The 19,662-nt window shown below is 36.8% G+C and overlaps 2 protein-coding genes across 11 annotated transcripts in view; one reads left to right on the forward strand and one right to left on the reverse strand.

Annotated features, from left to right (window-relative positions):
* On the reverse strand, positions 1-2,979 carry mpc2b (mitochondrial pyruvate carrier 2b). Its single transcript, XM_056232917.1, has 5 exons — positions 2,640-2,979; positions 1,220-1,260; positions 1,020-1,104; positions 834-945; positions 1-191 (listed from the first exon to the last, which is right to left on the reverse strand). The coding sequence occupies exons 1-5, from the start codon at positions 2,737-2,739 to the stop codon at positions 146-148; spliced, it is 384 nt and encodes a 127-aa protein (XP_056088892.1). The 5' UTR covers positions 2,740-2,979; the 3' UTR covers positions 1-145.
* Positions 2,980-4,497: 1,518 nt separating this feature from the next.
* The window catches only part of dcaf6 (ddb1 and cul4 associated factor 6), a 28,545-nt gene continuing 13,380 nt past the window's right edge, over positions 4,498-19,662 (forward strand). For 9 of the 10 annotated variants that reach the window (XM_056232875.1, XM_056232880.1, XM_056232879.1 and 6 more), the window contains exons 1-8: positions 4,499-4,918; positions 8,596-8,657; positions 10,818-10,910; positions 11,462-11,647; positions 11,760-11,873; positions 13,667-13,802; positions 15,357-15,568; positions 19,110-19,203. In XM_056232875.1, coding sequence (XP_056088850.1) covers positions 4,831-4,918; positions 8,596-8,657; positions 10,818-10,910; positions 11,462-11,647; positions 11,760-11,873; positions 13,667-13,802; positions 15,357-15,568; positions 19,110-19,203 — 985 coding nt within the window. In that variant the 5' untranslated portion in view covers positions 4,499-4,830. Of the gene's footprint in view, positions 4,919-8,595; positions 8,658-10,817; positions 10,911-11,461; positions 11,648-11,759; positions 11,874-13,666; positions 13,803-15,356; positions 15,569-19,109; positions 19,204-19,662 lie in introns of all 10 variants that reach the window. The other variant, XM_056232876.1, reaches the window with a different exon arrangement.

The raw sequence follows: 19,662 nt of genomic DNA on the forward strand, positions 1-19,662 counted from the left end.
TTTAAAAAAAATCAGATGATCTCGGTTCATGAAGAAAGTGTCTGGAGGCTCTACTGGATGACTGATGATGGAGGGGAAGTTTCTGGGGTACCAGTTAAGGAGAGTCCCTTTCGGTCCTCTGGGTGCACTTTACACAGCACTGCTATCAAGCCTGTGCTTCTTTATCCTTTTCCTTCTGTTCCCTGTTATGCCTGTGGGGATTAAAGAGGACATATATTGAAAATCCCCCACACTTAGTCACACACCCAAATTGCGCAATATGCTGGAAGACCCTGTCTGCTTTATTGCTACTAATGAAAATCTTGATAAAGTGTAGATAACCAAAAAACAAGCTTTGAGTTCACAGCTGATAAAATGTGGGAAGAGTTTTAGAAAAGAATGTTTGTTTTTTTAAAGACACAAAAGCAACAAAGCATCCCATTTAATTTAAAGTGGCCTAACAAATTAAATTATAAGTGTTTGGGTGGGGGGAAAAACAAGTACACCTCAAGGGAGGAAAAATTCTATAACCCCTTTAAATTACCATTTTGACCCATTTTAGGTATTGTCAGACATTAAATTAGACCGTACAGTTGATTCCTTTTATAAGCTTTTTTTATTATATACATCTACATAGCTGATGTTTAAGTTTCCCTCTGTTGATCTGTCACAGCCATCGACTGATCCAGAACTGGTTCACATGTAGCTGTTGTGAATGACATGACATACATCAGATGGCTACTATGCAAGACAGTCTAAAATAGTTGAAAAATAGTCTAAAATCATTCCATTTATGTGATTTTACATCGCACACTCCTCCTGAATATATTCTATAGGTGAATGAATGTACTCACTGCCATATTCTGTAGAGCTGTGATCCTCCTGCACCTCCAACAAAGAAGTTTACAGCAAATAGATTCCAGTTCTTGGGTATAATAACCAGGGAATACCTGGACCAAATAAGACCTGAAAAACATAGAGTGAACGAGATTTGGAACTTCTAAATGTCCAATTTTTTTTAAAAGAGTTGTGATATATACCTGTGGCTGTCAGCACAGCAGATTGGGAGGTACTGAGTTTATCTGCTGGACGTGCCATGTCTGCTAAGCCAGCTAAGACCAGACCCTATGTGAGATCACAAATAAGTGAGAAATAAAAAGAAGAATTTATATATATATATATATATATATACAAAAATATATACAAAGAACATTCAGACACTGTATGTTGTTTATCTTACCCATTTAAACATTGGTGCCCAGAAAAACACAGTCTTTGGACCTAAACAAAGAGCAAATCAATTAATCAATTCAGTTAAACTCATGGTTCACAGGTAAAATGTTAAAAAAAAATGTGTGTAATTGTGACAGGTTTCAAATGCGTTTCAACATAAAAAAAAAACACGAACCAATACTTTGCATACTGGCACTTTTTTTTCATTACCCATTATCCTTCCAAAACATAAAGGTAAATATAAACAGATGTTTTTTTTATTTGTTTTATTTACATGACAGGAAAGTGCGTGGAGGAAGGGACAGGGGGATTGGGATCAGGACACAGACTCAAACCTGCATCCCTGTGGCTCTGTGTTGTGAACTTAAATTGATTTTCAATAAGAAATACAATGTACAATGGCTGATGATACAATTATGGACTATTATCTGTAAACACTGCATATTTGAACAATCAGTGAGACTAAAATGCATTAATCAGCTTACATTGGAGTTTGTGCCATCAGTGATCTATATAATACAACAGATTTGTTTCAGAACATTGAGAAAACAATCTGCATAAAAAAAAAAGCAATATCATTTAATAAAAAATCAGTCATCTATAGCGCTTAATATGACCCCCTCCCTCTGGCAAAGGTGAAGCTAAGGTCAAAATCTGCTGTGCTTATATGCCATCACAGTTCTTTTGTTTAATCTTTTTTTAGTTCATTTCTTGTCAGTCAACCTCTGTTTATCAACACGCATGTAATTTGATCTCTATTTATTCTACCACCAAAAAATAGTAGAACTATAAACACACTGACTCTCTAAAGAAAAATCATGTGAGGTTATTTTAGCAGAAAATATATTGAGTTAATCAGTAACAAATATATTACTGAGAATGATATCTGTCTGTAAAGGGCAATTTGCACAAATACAGTATCATTGAAAGTGTCAAAAACACTCATATGCAATGCACCACGGTTCCATGCAGGAAAAAAGATAATTCTACATATTATACAGTTCCCATTTAGCCTAGAAATCTAGACGCACCCTGGCGGCAGGGAAAATTATTTCGCAGCCAGTGTGAATCTTGATGTAGGTCTGGCATGCCAGGCTAGTTCCCATTACCATATAGATACACGTCTAACACCTTCCTAATATAATCAACATTTTCTATATCTAAGAATATATTATATTCTAAGCTACATCTTATTCAAAGGAGATTAGTTCTGTTCTATTCGTGTACCAAGCTCATTATTACATTTATTTTAAATATCGGAGTTACTGTTTCTTTTTTACCAATAACACAAAATACCTGCTCAGGCAGCAGTCTCTATGGCTGCACCGTCATGACGGTGACACACATCAGTGTATGCCGCCACTTCAAGAAGTTAACAGGATCCGTGTCAGTGACAAAAAAAGTCACACTAACAGCATTTGTGTTACCTGCGGGGTGGTTATAAACAGGTCTCAGTTTAGCCGGCAGCATATGCTCGATCCTGCCCAGGATTCTGTGGTAAGAAGCTCTCAGCCCACCCATAGCCATGATGACTTCTAAACAAGCTAAATGCTACCACTAGTGCACGCACGAAAATACAGCTTAGGACGTGCAGAACACTCTAATGCTATTGAACCGTGGTGTTTCCAAAAGGCAAGAGCCCGTAGTCAAGAAAACAGGACCTTTGGACCAGCATAAAGTACAAAGTCTACGTTATTGTCCTACTCTCGACCTTGCTAATGCAGTTTACTGGTATGTTGTCGTTGTGAAGTGTCAGTGGGGACGCGTCGCAAAGCTAATTGCGTCATGACGTACTGTGGTATAGGATTGGTTGACATGGTCAAGCCTCTTTGTATCATTGGCTGGAAGGCGTTCGTACGCCCTCAAAAGGCGGGACCTTTGAGAAGTCAGCGCTCTAATAATAAGGAAGTTGATTATTTAGCAAAGCAGGCGCTGAACGTATCACATATAGAAATGATTTTCCCACTAAATACAGAAGTTAAGGTCAAAATCAGAACAGCTATAAAAGGGAAATGGCAAGAAATTTCGAATGTGGAGGAAAGAGGAAGACATCTTTATTATTTAAAATGAAGTAGGGGGTTGAAAGGGAATTTTGGTTCGCCCTGGGCACACGGCTCTAAATGATTTCCTATATGGAATGAACAAACATGAATCTGTCTAATCGTAGTTCATGTGGACCAGCAGAAACTTTAGAGTATGTACTAATATGTTGTACTGCTTATGAAAACGAAAGGGTATTTCTGTTGGAAGAATGAGAAATGTGGATAGGAAATCTTACATTTAAAACACTGCTGCATAATGGACTGAATAATCAGAATAATACATTAATGAGATGCTTAAGAAAGGTAGAACTGTCTGTTTAATAGGATTCAGAAGGTAACATTTGATTTTATTTTGTTTTTTATTATTATTGCTTGAAAAACATACAAGATTCAAGCAAACCTAAAAAGACCAAGCTTAATACAATTCCAAGAAGTCCAAATATAGCCAGAAGTCGTCAAAGATGTTTAGAATATAAATATTCCACGAAATTGAATGTGGAATAGGCCTACTGGGAGTGGAAGTTAAAAATCCCCATGCAATTCATACAAATTTTTTTTACAAAAAGAATCCTTCACAGTATCTATCCTTTGTAGTGAAGAGGGTAGCCATGAGCGTGTTTCGAAATTAATTTAACAAACATTTATTGATTAATTGATTGGGTTGATTTGTTTAATATAATACAGTGCATGGGAATATATTGCATTGCATTTGTAATTGCATTACGTGTTTTTGTCTATTTTGCATCGAAATTAGTTTAGTCTAAATATTTATCCTATTTTAAACTCCACTATATTTCCAATTCAATGACAATAAAAAAAAAATCATTAATATGTCATTATTTTCTTCCAGGCTATTGTAGCGTTTTTAAATCCCTCTTTTTCTCTCTCTCTTTTCTTTTTCTTGTGTTCTTGTTTGTGTATTGTTTTGTTTTTAAGAAAAAAAAATGGTACATGTTACTTTTCTCAACGCTTTTAAGTAGGCTATGAACCAATCACTATTCACCTTTTTTAAAATTGAAAAACACAACAGAAAAACAATAAAGACAGTTCTATGTCGAGTTTTCATTTGTATGCCAGTTACACAATCTCATGAACTAACAGACTTATCCCATTTTTAAATATATATTTTAGTGTATACAAATACCAGATTTATCCAGTCAGCGATTCGGCGTAACTTCTGCGCACACTTGACGCTCTCGAGAGCGAGCCGCTCATTACAGTCAACATACTGCGCCTCTCTCCCTTCATTGGCTTTGGGCTCGAGATGGATTTGACGTACCAGAGCAGCAGAGGCTAAAGCGGATAGCCAAACAAGAAGCACAATATTTTTACTACACCTTAAAACAATCATGGACGTAGTGTCGGAAACGGATCGCCGCGGGGGTGTCGATATCGAGGAGTAATATTCTCTCATTCATCCAGTATCAGTTGTCGATGAACTTATATGACCGACTATTAGGCTTTGTGCAGGGAAACAATAATAATCAAACGACACGGAAGGAAGACAAACACAGAGAAAAGCGTCTGCTCTCCCCTTTTCATCCATGCATGTCTCAACGTTAGAGGTTTAAACAACATGTCCTGCTCTGGCAACCTCATTTGGGATGTAAGAAAACGCACCATTGGATGCACAGATCCATTTGCGGTCAGGACAAAATATTTAGGTAAGAAACAGTATGTAACGTTATGACACACTTAAAAATCAGACTTGTTTACGAAGACCTTTTTAGGTGACAGCTGTCATTTGAGCTTGCGCACAGGACAGGGACTGGTTAAAGATCATCTGACCTGTTACTCTGATGCTGATCTGTTTTCAGAACGGCATAATGGAATCGTACCAGTGTTACCGGTAACATTTTGGTTAAGAATAAAAAAAAAAAAAAAAAAAAAATGTCTAACTGATTGGTCTGGAAAGAGCTCTGTCTTAGATTTTCAGATTTAAGGGGAAGTACTTGTATTTTGGCTACAATTTTCTTTTTTCTTTTTAATTTTACCCATTTAAATTATGCATACCTCACAAGTCCATATTATATCAAAAATGAAATAGACCCCACAGGAAATGTTACACATGTTGTTATTATTGTTTAATGGTATCAATGATTAATAAGTCCTTTGTTTCAAAAGGTTGTTTATGTTCCAAAATATCGAAGAAACCATTTATGTATATGATTTTTTATATATATAAAATGGCTCATAAGTGCCAAAAACGATTTTTTTTTTTCGAAAACCGCTCTAACAATTAAGAGCAATATAATTTAAGAAGCATAAGAAGAAGGATCTATCTGTCATGAAACATGAGATATTATTAGGTTTCTGTTTTTACTTTTTTTATGCATGCAAATTTGCGTCATTGACTGTCAGTCTTTATGTTATTGAAGGGAATCATAGTGTGAAGAGGTTGTAATAATCCATCAAAACATGCAAAACACAACACTGCCACTGATTTGTTTTATTTTTTGATCTGATATGTTTTTAATAACTTTAGACAGCAGTTTTTTCTCTTTTTTTACATTAGCAAACTTGTTGGTCCACAAAATTTCACTTTTGATTTTTGACACAAAACATCTATTGTTTTGATTTTCAGGTACAGATTGATATGGCTTGCAGATATATTTTATTTATTGCCATAAATAGTTTAGCTCTTATTTATTTTTAGATCGAGAACCTCAGTGTTACCAAATCAGGATTGAAAAATGTTTCCCAAAAAGTTCATAGTTCACACAAAAATGTAAATTCTGTAATTTGCACCCTCTCATTATTGTTATTTTCTTTTGTAAAACACAAAATTAGTTAAATCATGGATTGTCTGTGCTGTACTTTTCCATACAATGAAAGTGAAGAGCTACAGAGGCTGTTAAGATGACGACAAAAACAACAACATAAAAAGGTCCACAAACCTATTCCATGATATGATGTTTGGACTAAATTAGTCATATTATCGCCTTAGTGTAAGGGTTAGGGTTTGAAACATGCATTTTCTGTAAAGCTGCTTTGAAACAATATTGTGAAAAGCGCTATACAAATAAATGTGAATTGAAATGGTAGACAGAATTTTCATTTTTGGGTGAACTTTCTCTTCATATTTTCAATTCACAATCATATTTTGATTCAGTATTACCCTGTCACTGTGCCTCCATAAACTGAATACTTATTATAGAAATAAATAGGAATTGTGCTCATGGCTTGACAGTGAAGAGAATCTGACATTATCTGACCTCTAAAAGTCATTTTCACTCAAATCTGGCAAAATAATATTTTACTTCACTGGTGAATAATATGTAGCTCTGTTGTGTTGTCAGACAGCCCTCTCTGCAACATTACACTTGAGCTGAGAGACCTGAGAGAAGTGTCAGCCAGTCTTGGCAGACTTCAAAGCACGCTTATGTAATAGAATCCACCTGATCTGACCCAAATATGTATTTTAAACAAGACCAGTTCAGCTCATTTCTTCTCTGTACCCTAAAAATTGGATGCTGAATTCTGTTTGGTTAATGACTTGCTCCAATATGTTCAGTGTTTTGTGCCTGTGAGCTGTTTTGCTCTGGATCTCACATTCAGATAGTGATGATAGCATATCATTCAGAGTGTGCCAAATTTAGCTCGGCTCTTGTTCATATTATGAAACCTGCCAGCGCTAACCGTTAGAAACAAAGATCAGCCAAAAATACAACAGAGTATCTGTTTTATGCATTTGTGAATGGAGTGAGAGTAGATTTACATCCCTACAAATGTTCTCAAATTCTAGTCTACAAATCCCAACCCAGTCCAAAATGCTGAGATGCTGCGTTTTATAAGTGAATGCCAGCTTTTGCTTTATTTTGGCATGTGTGATCTGCCAGTATAGAGGTTGTACTATCAATGCATAGAGCAATGTCATCTCAGGCTGTTGCTCTTCTCCAGGCTTGCACCATTGAAAATGGTTGGCCTAAGTTTGCCTCTTGCTATTTGTAGCTCCTTATTACACAGGCTGAAAATACAGCCATGGAAAGATCTGTCATTTACCAACCACACGCAGTTATCTGCTTGTCAGGAATAAAAACATAAATGTTTCTTAATGCAAGAAGTGCCAGGTGTGGCTTGCTATTGTCGTTGTAGTGCACCTAGTGTAGTTGGGTCTAAACTACAGTATTTGCATGTCAAATAAATCTGAGGTATTTTCTAAGAGATTAGACCAACAAAAACAGAACAACATCCACAAACCTGAAATTACCACATCAGTGTATGACAGGATGTTTTCTGTCTTTGGACAGCGACTCCGCAAATACAGGAGGTAACGTAATAGCGTTTTGGCATTTCTCCAAAGCAGTGAAGATATATCAGCAGCCATTAACAATCATTCCAGCCTCCTCAGGCACATAATATAGTTTTATACACTGCAGCTTTGATTTACAACATAAATGCGCCTTTCAACCTTAGATTAGTGTGCATGTTATTCATATAATAATTCATATTCTAATCCTTTGTTTCACATGTACTCAAGTCTCCATTTGTGTCTGATGCTCTTGCCCCCCAGCAGTCTTTTTTTGTTGATTATTTTTTTCCCTTGACAGTAAATTGCCTCTGGTTGTCTAAACTCAGCTTAAGAGTAAATGGGACATATGCTGATCTTGTTTAAACTGAAAGAACAAGTAACAATTTGGCAATAGTGGTGGACTTCCAACTTCCAACCAAAAACTGTAAACACTGGTGCTATCAACACATTGCTGTTGTTTGTTTGAGTGGCCTGATGTTTCAGCATTGGATCAACTTGCACTATCATTCTTCAGGCCGCATTTATTTGATCAAATATACAGTAAAAACAAATATTGGGACATCATTTTGTCATTTTAAAAATATAATTAAAATAAAATTTAAAATTTAATCGTTATTGCACAGATGAAACCGTCATTACTCTAGTCTTCAGTGTCACATGATCCTTCAGAAATCATGCTGAATTGCTGCTCAAGAAACATCTTTTATTATTATCAGTGTTGAAAACAGTTGTACAGCTTTTTTGTGAAGGAAACTGATACATCTTTTTTCACAATTCAAAAGAACAGCATTTTTTTGTAACAATATAAAGGCCTTTATTGTCTCATTCTTGCTAAATAAATTTCTTTAAAAATTCTGATGATGGGAAGAAACCTGTTTGGAAACAGTCAATTGTGCAATTACATTTGGTGCCGCTAGTAGCACAGAAATTAGCTTTAAAGGGCTGAATTAAATGTGTATTTAATGTGGGATACATCAGTTGTATGTCCTTGTGAATACTCTCTTGTGTGATTTAACAGACAATGCAAATGACTGAGTTTTTAAATGAAAAGATATGCCACAATAAAATGTGTTATTTCTTTCTCTGTAGGGAGAAAAGAGTTTGTGCAACGACTGAAGCTTGAATCCGTTCTCAGTGTCCACGATGGATGTGTAAGTCACTAAACCCTTTGTTTCACCTGTACTCAAGTCTCCATTTGTGTCTGATGCTCTTGCCCCCCAGCAGTCTTTTTTTGTTGATTAATTTTTTTCCTTGACGAATGTGCCTGTTGGAGAATGTGTCTGTCTGGGTTATTTTGTCTCAGGGGAATGAATCGTCGTGCTTGTATTGAGTGTGAGTGTTGTGTGTGTGCGTCTCTTTCTACCCACTTATCTGTGGCTCCTGTTCTTTATCTGTCAGTGATTTAACCTCAAAAGCTGATAGGCGCCAGACAGCCACCGGGGACGTCATTTTGTCAATGTTTCTTTACTGCTGGGACATGTACTCTATTTTAATTGCAAGTCTAGCAAATGACAAACAGTCTAATATAACCAGTAACAGGCTTTCAAAACTTGCAATACCGAGCTGGCGCAAGTTTTCAATATCGGTGAAAAGGATTCTGTATTTTACTACAGCACTGTGAGGATTTGAGGATTTTTTTTTTTTTTAAAGAAATTGATACTGTTATTGAGCAAAGATGCTCTGAATTTATCAAAAGTGACTGTAAAGACATTTACAGTGTTGCAAAAGATTTCTCTTTTTTTTTTAAATGCTGTACTTTAAAACTTTCTATTCATCTAAGAATCCTGAAAAAAAATTATTATGATTTTCACAAAAACGTTTAGCAGCACAACTGTTTTTTAAGATTGATAATAATAAGAAATGTTTCTTGAGCCTCAAATCAGCATATTAGAATGATTTCTGAAGGATCATGTGACAAGACTGGAGTAATGATGCTGAAAATTCAGCTTGGCCATCACAGCTTTTTATGCATAAATGCATACATATTTTATTATGTTATAGTAGTCAGTAGTAAGTGCCAGATCTGTTCTGGAGGGCTCTAAAAAGTGTGAAATTGACTTACATTTTTATTGTCTGCTTCCTTTCACATCATAGCTCAGAATAAATCCATTGAGACAAATGGAGTACTAACAGATTGTCCAGGTTGTATAAAGACCTAAATGACAGATCCGTTTTTTTTTTTTACTTAATTGTTATAAACATTAAATAAGCAAACCTTTATAAAAGCATAATTCAATGAATGAATGAATGTGTAATAGGGTTGCAAGTAACAATAGATAATAACTAGTGATCTAGTCTATCTCTCTCTTTGGGCTAAATATTTCTCATAAATTAAAGAAAAATATGTGTTTGACCATAAACTGCCTATCATACATATCTATTTCTCTCCCTAAAAAGAACATAGAATTTGACTCTTTTTTTGCTTTATAAAAGCTATCCCTAATTATTAACGGAATCAGTTTATAAACCGTTTGTTTATTCCATTTGATCAGATGGCCTTTCTCTATGGCCTTCCTTTTTCACTCTTTATAAACTGTGTCAGCTGGTGTATAAAACCAGGACAAATGCACATTGTGCATTTTTAACTTCAAGAAGAGATAGATGTCTTTTATCACCTGACTTTGGGGTAACGTTTCAGGTTCTGTTCCAGTGTTGCCTCATTATAAAGCAGACTCCCTACATTCCCTAATGACACAGTTCAGACTGCTTTCAACACTTGTTATTTTAACATGCAATGCATCTTACTAAATCTAACACAGTCTAATTCCATCTCCCCACTACACAAAGCAGAGCAGTAGAGTGAAAAGCGGAAGAGCAGAATGAGGGATAAATGCTTAATCCCTCCCAATGATGTTATTTTTGAAAGGCAGAGGTCAAAGGAAATGGACCCTGTGTGATGATGTTTGAGCTGCTCTAGAAAAGGGAGGAAAAGAGCGTATCAACCTTGAGTTAATGAAATATTGATTGCTTTCTCTTAAAGGCACAGGCAGCACACTCTACCTCAGCTCTAAAATGTTAAAGCAGGAATTTATGTGATGGTTAAAATACTGGTGTTTATCAGTGGAGCTCAGTTAATGATGTCATCAAATAGAAACTTAGTGGAACACAAAAGAATAATTCTTCAAAATTGTGTTCCAAAGAAGAAATGGTACGGGTTTTTGTGTCAGTGATGATAAATATTTCTTTAAAGAAAATGATGGAGACTATGTTAAATAATGGGACAGTTTATGGAACAGAAGAAATAAGCGTTTCTTTTTTTAGAGCAATCAATGTTGGTGTTCATATCAGCTGGTTTTCGTGTTTCTTTAAAGGTTAACACCATATCCTGGAATGAAACAGGAGAATACATCTTATCAGGTTCCGATGACACTAACTTGGTTATCACAAACCCTTACAACAGAAAGGTAAGTTAAAGACAAAACTGCTACAAATAAAACTGCATTTCACTTTTGTTATGCATGCTACTGTATGCATTTTATTAAAATATTGGATTATTTTGAATCGCTGGTGTACAATCAGTACCATATTGGTTAAAGTTTTTTTTATTTATATTTTTTCAGTCGATATATTGGATAAGATTTCCTCTATTTTAGAGGAAATTAAGATTACCTTTGCCATCATCCAATGCTTGCTTAAAGTTGAGTTATTTTAACGATTGATTTTAGTTTTTAGCATTTTAGTTTTTTAATTTATTTAGATAAAACACTATTTGGATAAAATGATACAACACAGAATATAGAGTTTTTAATATCAGCCATTTATTAGTTATTGGCCATAACATGAAAATTATTATTTGTATTTGTATCAGCCAGAATTTTCTAAACAATCTAGAAAGGTTGATCCGTTGAATGCTGATCATTTTAAAATATCTAAGCTTTATTAAACCAAACTTGTGCTAAACCTTGGTGTATTTGTTGACATTTTTGTTCCATTTCCGTTGTGCTTTTTCCTTTAGGTCAAGACGACTATTCGTTCAGGACATCGGGCCAACATCTTCAGCGCAAAGTTCATGCCCCACACTAACGATCAACAGATTGTGTCCTGCTCAGGAGACGGCATTATTTTCTACACACACACAGAAAAGAGCCAAGAAATCAACAGACAGTGCCAGTTCACATGCCACTATGGCACTGCTTATGAGGTACAGGTGTTAGAGGAAATAAAATCCTTAAAGTGTCTTTGTTTGTAGTCGATGTGTGGTGAGGTGGAGGTTGACGTCTCACATATTTCTTACTTTCTGTTTCTGTCTAAAGATAATGACGGTGCCAAATGACCCCTATACCTTCTTGTCCTGTGGAGAAGATGGTACAGTGAGGTGGTTTGACTTGCGGATGAAGACGAGCTGCACAAAGGAAGACTGTAAAGATGTAAGAATGCTTTGAACATGTTGTAGATACATACATCACCAAATATACCCAAAGGCTCAGCAAGTTTCTTCCTAGTAGTGCTCTGGGGAGGGACTGCTGTACTGATCTGAGATCAGGCTCTCCTCCCACATCCCTCAATGTCACCATTCCCGCTGGTGAATAACACTGATGCAGTGCTGCATGCTCCTCATATACATTTCTGAGAAAGCAGCCTGCAACCTCGATTTCTCAACCCACAGAGTGTGTGCTGTGGGGACGGTATTGGCCTGAAGGCATGATTGCTTTCTGTTGCTATCTGAAGGCATTTGTTTGTAAGATAGAGACAACACACTGTTTGTACTCTGCTTGTGTTCTGCCAGTAGTAGGACTTCAGCTGTCAAATACATTTAATATACAGTACATGAGAAGTGGGATTTGAACCAATGAGATTTTGTTGTGGGTGGGACTATATTATATGCTTAAAGGGGTCATGAACTGGCTTTTTAAAAAATGTTATATTGTTGTCTGAGATCAACTTATGACGTTCGCTTGGTTTTTACATTCAAAAACATCAAAATGAATAAGTAATAGGCTATTTCCTACCCTAGTTTTGAGCCTAGCTCAAAAACGCTCGGTTTTTATGGGCGTTTCGCATTGAAGACTTGGAAGTAAACGCCCACTGCTGTGAGTGGATAACAGTTTTGCATATTATAATGAGTTTCGTGTAATGCGCGAATCGGTGGGCGGGGCTAAACCGGCCGTGTTGAAGTAGGCGTTGATCATCTTCTGCGGGGGTGGTGTTTTATCCTCTTTGTCGTCATAGTTCCCCACTTTGAAAAACGAGTCGTTTGCTGAGCCTGGTGTCAATAAAAGCTTTTATTGGACTAACAAGGATGTTTTCAGTTCTGAAACTTACAGGATATTCTTATAATATGATGACCTCTTCTTAGATGTCAAAAGCTCAAGGAAAATTTGATTTCTCAGTTCATCACCCCTTTAAAAGGGGTGTTTGTGCTATAATAAATAAATAAATAATAAAATAAATGCCATATGGTTCAGTATTTTGTTATCTAATGCCATCATCTGTGAAGATACTGCAAGGTGTCCTACCTAGAGAACCTTGAAGGGTTTTTTTTCTTTCTATTTTTCAATATTGGGGGTTGAAATCCCCAATGTTCTGATGCAATAGCATTTATACATTTAAAAAAAAAAAAACTTTTTGGGCAACTGCATATACTTGCTGTGTACTGCTAAACACTTTATTTCAACATTTTGGGGTCAGGAAGATTTTGTTTTAAATGAATACTGTTATTCAGCAAGAATGCATTACATTTATTAATTTTGCAGACGCTTTTGTCCAAAGCGACTTACAAATGAGGAATACAGCGAGTGATTCATCGTGAAGAGGCAAACAAACACGAAGTGCTCAAAATACAACGTTTCAGACATTGCTTAGAGTATCATAAGCTGGAATAGAGAGGGACTGAAGGAAAGTGAAAGCATAGATTTTTTTTGATCAAGTAAATGCAGCCTTGGTGTGCATAAGAGACTTGTTTTAAAAACATTTTTAAAAAAATCATGCCCTTTTGAAAGTTAACCAACATTATTGATTATATTCCAAATGATACTCTGTCAATCTAAAAAAAAAAAATTGCCCTTTGTGTTTGATTCACTAATGTTTATTTAAAGATTTCCTGATAACCTGTGCTGTGGTTTTCAAATGTGACATCCCACATATTTATTTTCTGTTTGTCTATTATACGTCATTCCCCACTTTCTCTCTCTCTCTCTCTCTCTCTGCTGTCCCTTATCAGGACATTTTGATTAATTGCCGGAGAGCCGCTACCTCAATATCCATTTGCCCCCTAGTCCCCTACTATCTTGCTGTGGGCTGTTCAGATAGCTCCGTGAGGATCTACGACAGAAGAATGCTGGGTACAAGAGCTACGGGTGAGAAATGGTTCATGTTCATAATTTCAGCCTTTCTTTAAATCATGTTTAGAGAGGAACAAATACCTACCACATGATTTCACAATCTTTTATACTCTCACCTAAAGCATTATTAGGAACACCTGTTCAATTTCTCATTAATGCAATTATCTAATCAACCAATCACATGGCAGTTGCTTCAATGCATTTAGGGGTGTGGTCCTGGTCAAGACAATCTCCTGAACTCCAAACTGAATGTTAGAATGGGAAAGAAAGGTGATTTAAGCAATTTTGAGCGTGGCATGGTTGTTGGTGCCAGACGGGCCGGTCTGAGTATTTCACAATCTGCTCAGTTACTGGGATTTTCACGCACAACCATTTCTAGGGTTTACAAAGAATGGTGTGAAAAGGGAAAAACATCCAGTATGCGGCAGTCCTGTGGGTGAAAATGCCTTGTTGATGCTAGAGGTCAGAGGAGAATGGGCCGACTGATTCAAGCTGATAGAGGAGCAACTTTGACTGAAATAACCACTCGTTACAACCGAGGTATGCAGCAAAGCATTTGTGAAGCCACAACACGCACAACCTTGAGGCGGATGGGCAACAACAGCAGAAGACCCCACCGGGTGCCACTCATCTCCACTACAAATAGGAAAAAGAGGCTACAATTTGCAAGAGCTCACCAAAATTGGAGAGTTGAAGACTGGAAAAATGTTGCCTGGTCTGATGAGTCTCGATTTCTGTTGAGACATTCAGATGTTAGAGTCAGAATTTGGCGTAAACAGAATGAGAACATGGATCCATCATGCCTTGTTACCACTGTGCAGGCTGGTGGTGGTGGTGTAATGGTGTGGGGGATGTTTTCTTAGCACACTTTAGGCCCCTTAATGTGCCAATTGGGCATCGTTTAAATGCCACGGCCTACCTGAGCATTGTTTCTGACCATGTCCATCCCTTTATGGCCAGCATGTACCCGTCCTCTGATGGCTACTTCCAGCAGGATAATGCACCATGTCACAAAGCTCGAATCATTTCAAATTGGTTTCTTGAACATGACAATGAGTTCACTGTACTAAAATGGCCCCCACAGTCACCAGATCTCAACCCAATAGAGCATCTTTGGGATGTGGTGGAACGGGAGCTTCGTGCCCTGGATGTGCATCCCACAAATCTCCATCATCTGCAAGATGCTATCCTATCAATATGGGCCAACATTTCTAAAGAATGCGTTCAGCACCTTGTTGAATCAATGCCACGTAGAATTAAGGCAGTTCTGAAGGCGAAAGGGGGTCAAACACAGTATTAGTATGGTGTTCCTAATAATCCTTTAGGTGAGTGTATTTAGCATTAGGAGCCAGATATGGATCTGTGACTTATACCACAACGAGAGGTCTTGAACTCTTAGAACTCATTTGAGAAGGATAGCTTATATTTTTAAGTTCTCCTAAAGATGACTTCACATTCTCTGAATCAGTGAAATACCGAAAAATTCAGTTCCTACTTTAAGCTTGAAACAAGCCCAGAGTTTTAAATGTTTCATCATGTTGTCCTATAAATGCTTTCCTGTTTCGCTAGGTAACTACATGGGCAGAGGGACGACCGGCATGTGTGTGCGTTTTGTCCCAGCCCACCTGTCCACCAAATCCTGTCGCGTCACCTCTCTGTGTTACAGTGAAGATGGACAAGAAGTGCTAGTCAGTTACTCCTCTGACTACATCTACCTGTTTGACCCCAAAGATGACCAGGCCAGAGAGCTCAAGGGCCCTTCTGAAGAGCGGCGAGAGGAGGTAAGCTAATATCAGCAGGATGTTCTTTGGCCATTTTCACACTAGAGCTTATGGTGTGCACCTGAGGTAATTTGTTTTTGAGAAGAGTTCTTTTACTAAATTTGAAAAACATCGACAGATAATTCAAAATGCTTTACATCATTTTAGAAAGATAAAAATTAAAGTATTTTGTCTCTTGCGTTTCCCTACATTAGAAAATCTCCCTCAGTACGGGATGCTAATGGGGATTAGAAGTGAAGAAAAGTAGGGGTTTAAAGCACCCTGTTAAAATAGGCAGAGAGAAAGATGTGAGTGAGAATTTGTGGAAAGAAACGATAGATTCCAAGTGCTGACTAGTGGAATAATTTATGGAAAATATTTAAATCGGATAAGAAGATCACAAGAAGATCTCTTGTGTTTTTCACATTGTGAGAGCAGAACAAAAAGGAAATACTCAAAAACCCACACATTACATATTAGACTGAAATATATCTCTTGCCACAGAAGTTCTTGAGATAATAGTCACATTACAAATACCAGACATTTCAGTATTTAACAGTGACATGGTTAACTTGTGGTCTGTTATACAAAGATTTAAAGTCACCATGAAATCCAAATGGACAGTTTTTATATTTTTTATGAAATATTGCAGTATGCAATAGCAAACCACAACGATCCATTAATCTAATCAATTCCTGATGGACAAAATCAACATAATTATCTTGTTCAAGAAGCCGTTTAAATCGGATATAAATCTCAATAGGGAAGAAAAGACTATCTTAACTTACATTTCGTGCCGATTTTAAACAAAACTTTTCAAATCAAAAGTTTTCAAATTAATAAATAAAATTTACGCAAGCGTGAACCTGTAGGGCTTTCTTTGCACATTACGAACGAGCACAATACGAATTTAAAGTGAACCGTATTAGTATGTGAAAGCATTAGACCTCTACACCCGACTGCAGACACCAGAGTGCCACTTCTTAACTTTAAAGCATTCAGACTATATATTATGTAATCAAATTGCAACCTTTCGCGGTTTATTAATCACACAAGATCAAATCGCACTTTCGATTTTAATTCCATGAGATGTAAAGCACTAATGGAAATGGAGCCAGACATCTGAAAGTCAAGAGCGACTGGTCTGGGGGCAAGTGTGTGCAGTTACTGTTCTTGCCCAAGGCAAAAACTAAATAAAAGACTTTTGAAGTTCTCTGCGCTCTTGTCTCATGTACTCTGTGTAATCCTCAGCAGTATTGTGCTTCAGTGATGCAGTTTGAAATTCGTTTTTTAGAGAAGTGTCAGAGAGGATGGATCAAAAGACGTTGCTGCTTTGGTTTAGGATGTGGATCACTGCTTGCTACACTTCCCCTGTTAAGACTAATTGTGGCCAGGGAATGAAAAAATGATATAGGGATCTTTATATACTAAAAACCATATTAATGGTTTAATTGATTTATTCTGCAAGTGAAATTGTACAGTTTTCGTGGCCATTCCTTTATTTTATGTGTAAAAATGTTTGAGGAAATAAATGACTGAGTGCACCTTTAAGTGAATGAAATAGCAAAGAAAGTTAGACAGGCTTTGTGATTGTTATACCATGTACTAACCAGGCTTGATGCAACACGTTTCCAGCAACAAGTAATTTCTCTGTCACAATGTGTAGATTTTTCGCAACCAGAAAAGACAATATCAGCCAGAAGCATGACGTGCCCCTGGATTTAAAAAAAAAAGAATAAGTATTTTTCTCCTATGCTCACCGAGGCTACATTTATCAATAGTAAAATAAAAACAGTAATATTGTGAAATATTATTACAATTGAAAATAACTGCTTTCTATTTTAAAATACTTTAAAATGTAATTTATTCCTGTGATTGAACGCTGAATTTTCAGCAGCTATTTCTCCAGTCTTTAGTGACACATGATCCTTAAGATCATTCTAATATGCTGATTTGGTAAAAATAGAATAGAACATTATTAATTGCTTTACTATTACTTAATCAAGTATCTTTGATCTAAACTGCCAGTCTACAGACTTGTGTTGTGTTGGGATAGTAGTGGTGAAATGTGCTGGGTCACCGCTCTGGTCCCTTCAGCTGTCGTACGGTGTGATCAGCTGTGTCCGGATCCCCCGCGATCACATTCCTTTCCAAATAGAGGTGCAGAAACACGCAGAGCTCCACTGCCGAGACAGAAATAGGCACCTAGTGCACAATGACTGCCAGCGAGAGTGAAAGAGCTTCTGTTGACTTCAATAAATCTTTGCTACAACACCAGGATTTTAATCAATTGTTCTGCGATCAGTGAATGTGGAGCTGGTGTGGTGACAAATTGTTGAGGGCTGAGTATGGTTTACTTATGAATGGTGTCCAAACAGAATGGAGGTTAACTGCTGATAAACTAGGTTAAATCAATCATTATATTTAAAATGTAAATTTGAATACTTGTTTATTTATAAATGGTCTTGTAACAGAGCCATTCTGCAAGTTTTACTCAAAATAAACAGCACTTTGGATTAAACCACAAGCACCTTGACAGTCTGCATGTGTCCTAGCTATCCAGCCTCTTAACAAAGTAAAAAAAGAATAGCTCATTTTATCCCTTCATGTGAAGTGGGGAGAAGCTGCAGTGCTCATTATTATATTATTTTTAGAATGAACACATTGGTCTCTGATGTGCTCTGTTTAGTCTAATGTGGCTATGTTAGAGCTGGTGCTTGTCTTGTTAATACACCCGGACACCCAAAATAGAGTGTCCTGACTGACTGAGGTGGTAAAAGTTGTGAGTGAGGCACGTGGAAAGGTGGCCTCAATAGTTTATCCTATCACCATCTCAAGGTCTTTAACTTTTACAGACCACGGACCCCTTGTTGGATTGGATACTGTTACTGTATCAAATTTAGTGTTGAATTTTAAGGGGATAGATCACCCCACAATAGAAATTCTGTCATCATTTACCTACTTTATTCTGTGTAACAAAGTTTTTTTTGTTTTGTTTTTTTGCCATACAATGAAAATCGATATCCATTGTTGTTTGGACTCCACTGACTTTCAAAATATCGTCTTTTAGTTTTGAAAGACATGAATGTGATTGAATAATGACAGAATCATTTTTTAGCGTACTATCCCTTTTAGGGCTAGTCTATAAAAGCATATGTACTGTTTAGTACAGTATTAATGTATTTACAAACTTTATTATGCTAAAGCCATTAAAATAATCAATATTGATGTACAAAGTCATCACATGTTAATTGTACTACATTGTAATTGGTGAAACAAATAGACATTACTTTAACTTCTCATGTTGAGCTTTGGTTGAAGTGAACTTAATATTGTAATTGAAAACCATGATGATGTTCTGTTTCTCTTTGTAGGGTTGGGCATCTAAACCCTCCTTTACCATTATTAGACTTGCCCTCATATAAATGTATGTTGGTCATTATTCCTGCAAACGTGACAGTCTAGATAAGTGTCAAGGCTCGGGGTAGAGAGTGTTATTTTTAGGGTGTCTGAGAGGTTTTTTTTACTGTGATTGGCAGCTTGTTGATGTGTGTTCCCACAGCTGAGGCAGCCACCGGTGAAGCGCTTGCGTCTGAGAGGGGACTGGTCAGACACTGGACCGCGCGCTCGGCCTGAGAGCGAGAGGGAGCGTGATGGTAAGATGAGAACACGCAGACATGCCCTATCGATGTCACAAATTCTTAAGGCTGCGTTTACACTTGGCATTAACATGCGATCACCGTGATCCAAACAAGCAGATCTGATCATCAGCCAATCAGCACGTTTACATTTGTTCACATCTGTATCTGGAGAACTGATTGGATTTCTGTTACCTGCACAATATTTAAATTAGGTCTGTAATAGGCCTTTGTCATCGAGCATAAAACAATTTTCGCTTTATTAACAATTTACGCTTTTATCAATGGCAGTGCCCATATAGCACATGATTTTTGTGATTTGTTCATATACAATCAATCTCAAATAGGGTACTTAATCTACCAGTTTCCCAATATTAATCTTGTATGATGAAACAAAGAAAAAATGTTATTCCGACGCATGTTATTCCATGATTGAAAGGAGAACGCGCAAGCATTTAATATAAGCTGTATAAATAT

Source organism: Rhinichthys klamathensis, unplaced genomic scaffold (assembly GCF_029890125.1).
Source record: "Rhinichthys klamathensis goyatoka isolate OS25496 unplaced genomic scaffold, OSU_Roscu_1.1 h1tg000358l_1, whole genome shotgun sequence".
NCBI classification, from domain to species: domain Eukaryota; kingdom Metazoa; phylum Chordata; class Actinopteri; order Cypriniformes; family Leuciscidae; genus Rhinichthys; species Rhinichthys klamathensis.